The following is a 4033-nucleotide window of genomic DNA, read 5'->3' as shown; positions in this document are numbered from 1 at the left end:
CTGAGTGGTACTATGCCTTTGAAAGCTTAGTTGGATTGAATGTTTGGTAAATAATCTAACAAGCATACTTTAGGGAAAAAATCAAATGGCAGTGGAAAATGTCTGTGACAGCTTTGCCTGAGAATAATTGGCCTGGCAGTTTGCTATGGTACTCTATTAATTTTGTTAAATAGCCCACTTAGCAAATCCTTCAGGGCTGATGACAAAGAAACCTGGGAGGACAACAAAGAGACATGGTGTTTGCTCCTGTGGAGACTGTTAATATATGAGCTTCACTATATACCTATAAATGTTTGATGGAGAGCAATATGTTGACTTCACATATTCTTCCAGGGACTATCTTAGGGTAAAGACTGGCCTTACAAATATTTCTGTTTAGCAGAGTGCATAGTTCTGTTTTAGTTACAAAAAGAGAAGTCTTCTGACAGGATTTCAGTTCCTGTGGTAGAATTTAAATCAAGTCTTCTACGAAGGCCATCTGTGGAGTGGCTCCTCATTCCATAGCCTCTGCCAAAGAAAGCAAGAGTGGATGAATCCAAAGTATGATTTAGGGTAGACAGACTCCATTCCACAGTGTACATGCTGCAGATACAACTGTAACTGATTCACTGTCGAAGAAAACCAGAATTGAAAAGAAGGAAAACACGAGAAGCTCCTTGGAAGAAGCTGTCTCCTTACCTCCAATAGAAAAGGTAAAATTTCAAGCCCAGTTCAACAATTTTAGTTCTCTTATCCTCCATTCATGTCAGCTTTACTTGGTTCTTCCTCCTGTGAAACCCAAAATTACAGAGAAATGATTTCTGTATGGGTGAAAAACTTAAAAAAAAATTAAGCTGCCATATCTTACACCAACCTCTGAGCAGCACAACCGAGACATGAGCTAAATATGTTTCAAGAATGAAGGGATTGGTACTACAGTAGAGGAACACTGCAGGCTTCTTATTTGGAAAGTGAGAAGCCAGGCGAAGATTAGGCATGGACACGCAGAGCAGTGACACAATTAGCACTGAAGCTGCTGAGACTGGGTGCTCTGACACTGAGGAGTCCGTGTTGGTCCAGGACGTATCCTCACCTTGTCTGTTTCACCCTTGTAGAGCCCATGTAAGGATCAATGCAGAGTAGAAAACAAAAGTTCTACATAAGTCCAAAAACACTCATTATAGCTACCTGTTTACCCTTAACCTGTGGGATTGTCCCTGTCTCATCTCTCGATCCCTTTTGCTTCTCTGACTCTTGCTGACAATGACATTATTTTCTCCTTGGTTCTGATTCTTCTAATCATTATAGTTGACAGAAGGGAGAAATGGTTAGAGCATGAAGTGTAAAAGCCTGGGTGCTGGACCTGGGAGTTTTCTGGTATATATGCTAGCAGTTTATTCTATAATGCACAGATTGGAAAACAAACTTGTAACACTAGGTATAGTCATCTGAGTAACTACAGGATATTCAAGCAAAATGAGAGAAGAATGCAGAACAGAGAATATAAGTCAATAAGATGCAGGAGCATTTTTTTTAGTGGAAGGCTATTACAAATAGTTATTTGAGGGCTGGAGAGATGGCTCAGCAGTTAAGAACACTGGTTGTTCTTGCCAAAGACCCGGGTTCAAATCCCAGCACCCACATGGCAGCTAATAGCTGTCCGTAACTCCAGTCCCAAGGGATCCCCCCACGGGCATTGCACGACACAGGTGCACTTACCTACATGCAGGCAATACATGTGTACACATAAAATAAAAATAAATAAATATTTTTTTAAAAAAGAAATAGTTATTTGATGATGGAAATCTGCTTAGGCTTACTTAAGACATGGTTATTTGCACTGGGTGCTCTGTTAAAGGTAAAAATGGAGAGCAGAGATTTGAGAAGAGAAAATCTCATCAGGCTGTGATATATGATACATTCATGGAGAGAACTGCCTGAGGGTATTTCTATGGGCATGAGTGTGAGACAGGGCTGGAGCAGTGACTGAAAGTCACAATATTGCAATCACTATTTTTTATACATGTGCATGTATAATCTACATGTTTAGACATATGATCATTTCATGTCGAGTTTCCACTTTTCCTTTTCAGGTGTTAATAGGAAGGAGCCAAAAGTGGAGAGAGTACACAGAAAATGAAGAGAAAAGAGAATTTCTAAATTTTGGCCCCTGTTTTCAGTTTAGGGACACAGAGAAGACATACCAGTAAAGGCCTTTGGTTGTATTCTTAATGAAGTCTAGGACTGCAAATTTATAATAATGGCAATGGTTAAATTTCTCCTTTTATGAATTAATAGTTCTTACACTGAAAACTGATATCAGTGTGTATACTTGGTATGCATATATATCCATGAATTATATACTTCTCAACTAAATTTTCTGAAACTGTAGACCTTAATGACTATAAAATATTGTCCCCAAGATGCTATATTCCAATTTTTGTGAATATAAAAATAATCTTTTTTAAAGCTGATGAACTATGTTTGATTTTGACACTCCTCCCGAGACAAGTTGAAAACAATAACTTTTAATCCCTCTTGAAGGACATGGCTGGTCAGATGCCACTGAAGAATCATATATGGGGAGCCGGCAGGGTCAAACTGCATTTTGTCAGGACGGTGCTAGATTCGTGTTTTCCACTAATTGTCTAAATGCAAGGAATAGAGTGGCAGGTGTTTAGCAGGAATCCTAGCATCCTGAATCAGGTGATTCTTCATTATGGATAAGCTCATCAAAACCTTCCACACAAAGATCATAGAATTACATAAATAACCCTGAATGATTTTGGTTTTAAATTTCAGGTAGTGAATAAATATTTTCTTTAAACTTTAATTTTATTATGTTTATGTTTGGGTTTATGGAGGGGGCACATGTGTCATGGAGGAATACATGTGGTGGTCAGAGGACATCTTATAGAAATCAGTTCTCTCCTACCAGGTAACTCTCAGGGCTGAATTCAGGTCCACAGGTTTGAGGGCAGGTTTTACCTGAAAAATTATCTCACTACCCCCTGATAAATAAGGGCTAATAAAGAATTCTCTGTTTTATGCCCTCCAATTTTATAATTTGCTAATGAAAATATGTAAAAATTTCAACATCTATCTATCATTAGCTTCTGCCAGGAAGACTGCCTGCATTTCTAAACTTCCCTATGATGTCTTTAGAGTATGGCTAGCTTGGGGTTTTGCATGAATTTCTTTAAATTTCCATGAAAATATGTTTTTCTTTCTCATATCCCAAAGGCTTGTCTTTTTAAATCCAATTTTCATAGCACTAGAAATTACCATAAATGGTTTGTTTCTGTTTTCTCTTCATCACAGTGTTGTCAATGTATTTAGATGCTGTAAATGTTTTGTTCATCAAATTCTTGTATTTATTGAAATTAATAGCCATCACTTCAGTTATGTGACCACCATGACATAGTTATTATGGTACATATGATTGATATAACTTTAGACACTTTGTAAAAATACTTTTCATTTTAAAACAGTATGAAAATATATCACGGAACAGTATGAATATACACCAATAATTCACTTGAAATGATGATTTTATGAATTGGAAGGTATCTTTTGAGTATCCAGGAATAAAAGTAACTAATTCAGACTAATTCAGTTGCACAGAACTATAGAACCACATCTTCTACACACTTTGTTCTTATAGAGGCTGCTCCCTTATACCAACACAATATAGGGAAATTAGTTTATTATTTATATTTTAACATGTGACTAATGTGAGACTCAAGTTTCAGATTACCAGTGGGCTGTGATGTGATGCTTGAGTCTGCACAATAAATTAGCATATTTCATTAACTCTGACTCATTTGGTATTCTCAGAATCTGCTGGGAACTGGGCTCTCTTATTTAAAGTTTTATTTGGTCTCTTTATGTAAAATTAATTTTTTAATGAATATTATATCTCTTAGGTAATTGTTCCTTTGTAGCTGAAGATGATTTCTATTAGTAGTCACTTTTAATATTCACAATGTATTGTCTTAAATAATTATTGTGTTTTATTGCATTTATTTTAAATCTCACCAAATTGTTAAGAAAA

At 36.4% G+C, this 4033-nt stretch overlaps 1 protein-coding gene across 1 annotated transcript in view; it reads left to right on the top strand.

Moving 5' to 3' along the window:
• Positions 1–975: 975 nt before the first annotated feature.
• LOC108490557 (olfactory receptor 4C11-like) overlaps positions 976–4033 on the top strand; it is a 5290-nt gene continuing 2232 nt past the window's right edge. Inside the window, exons 1-2 of the mRNA XM_017796775.2 lie at positions 976–1062; positions 2073–2185. Coding sequence (XP_017652264.2) covers positions 976–1062; positions 2073–2185 — 200 coding nt within the window. The remainder of the gene's footprint in view (positions 1063–2072; positions 2186–4033) is intronic.

This window comes from Nannospalax galili, unplaced genomic scaffold (genome assembly GCF_000622305.1).
Source record: "Nannospalax galili isolate Female #2095 unplaced genomic scaffold, S.galili_v1.0 scaffold593, whole genome shotgun sequence".
NCBI lineage: Eukaryota > Metazoa > Chordata > Mammalia > Rodentia > Spalacidae > Nannospalax > Nannospalax galili.
Note: the sequence above shows the minus strand (reverse complement) of the source record. Positions and strands in the feature narration are given on the sequence as shown.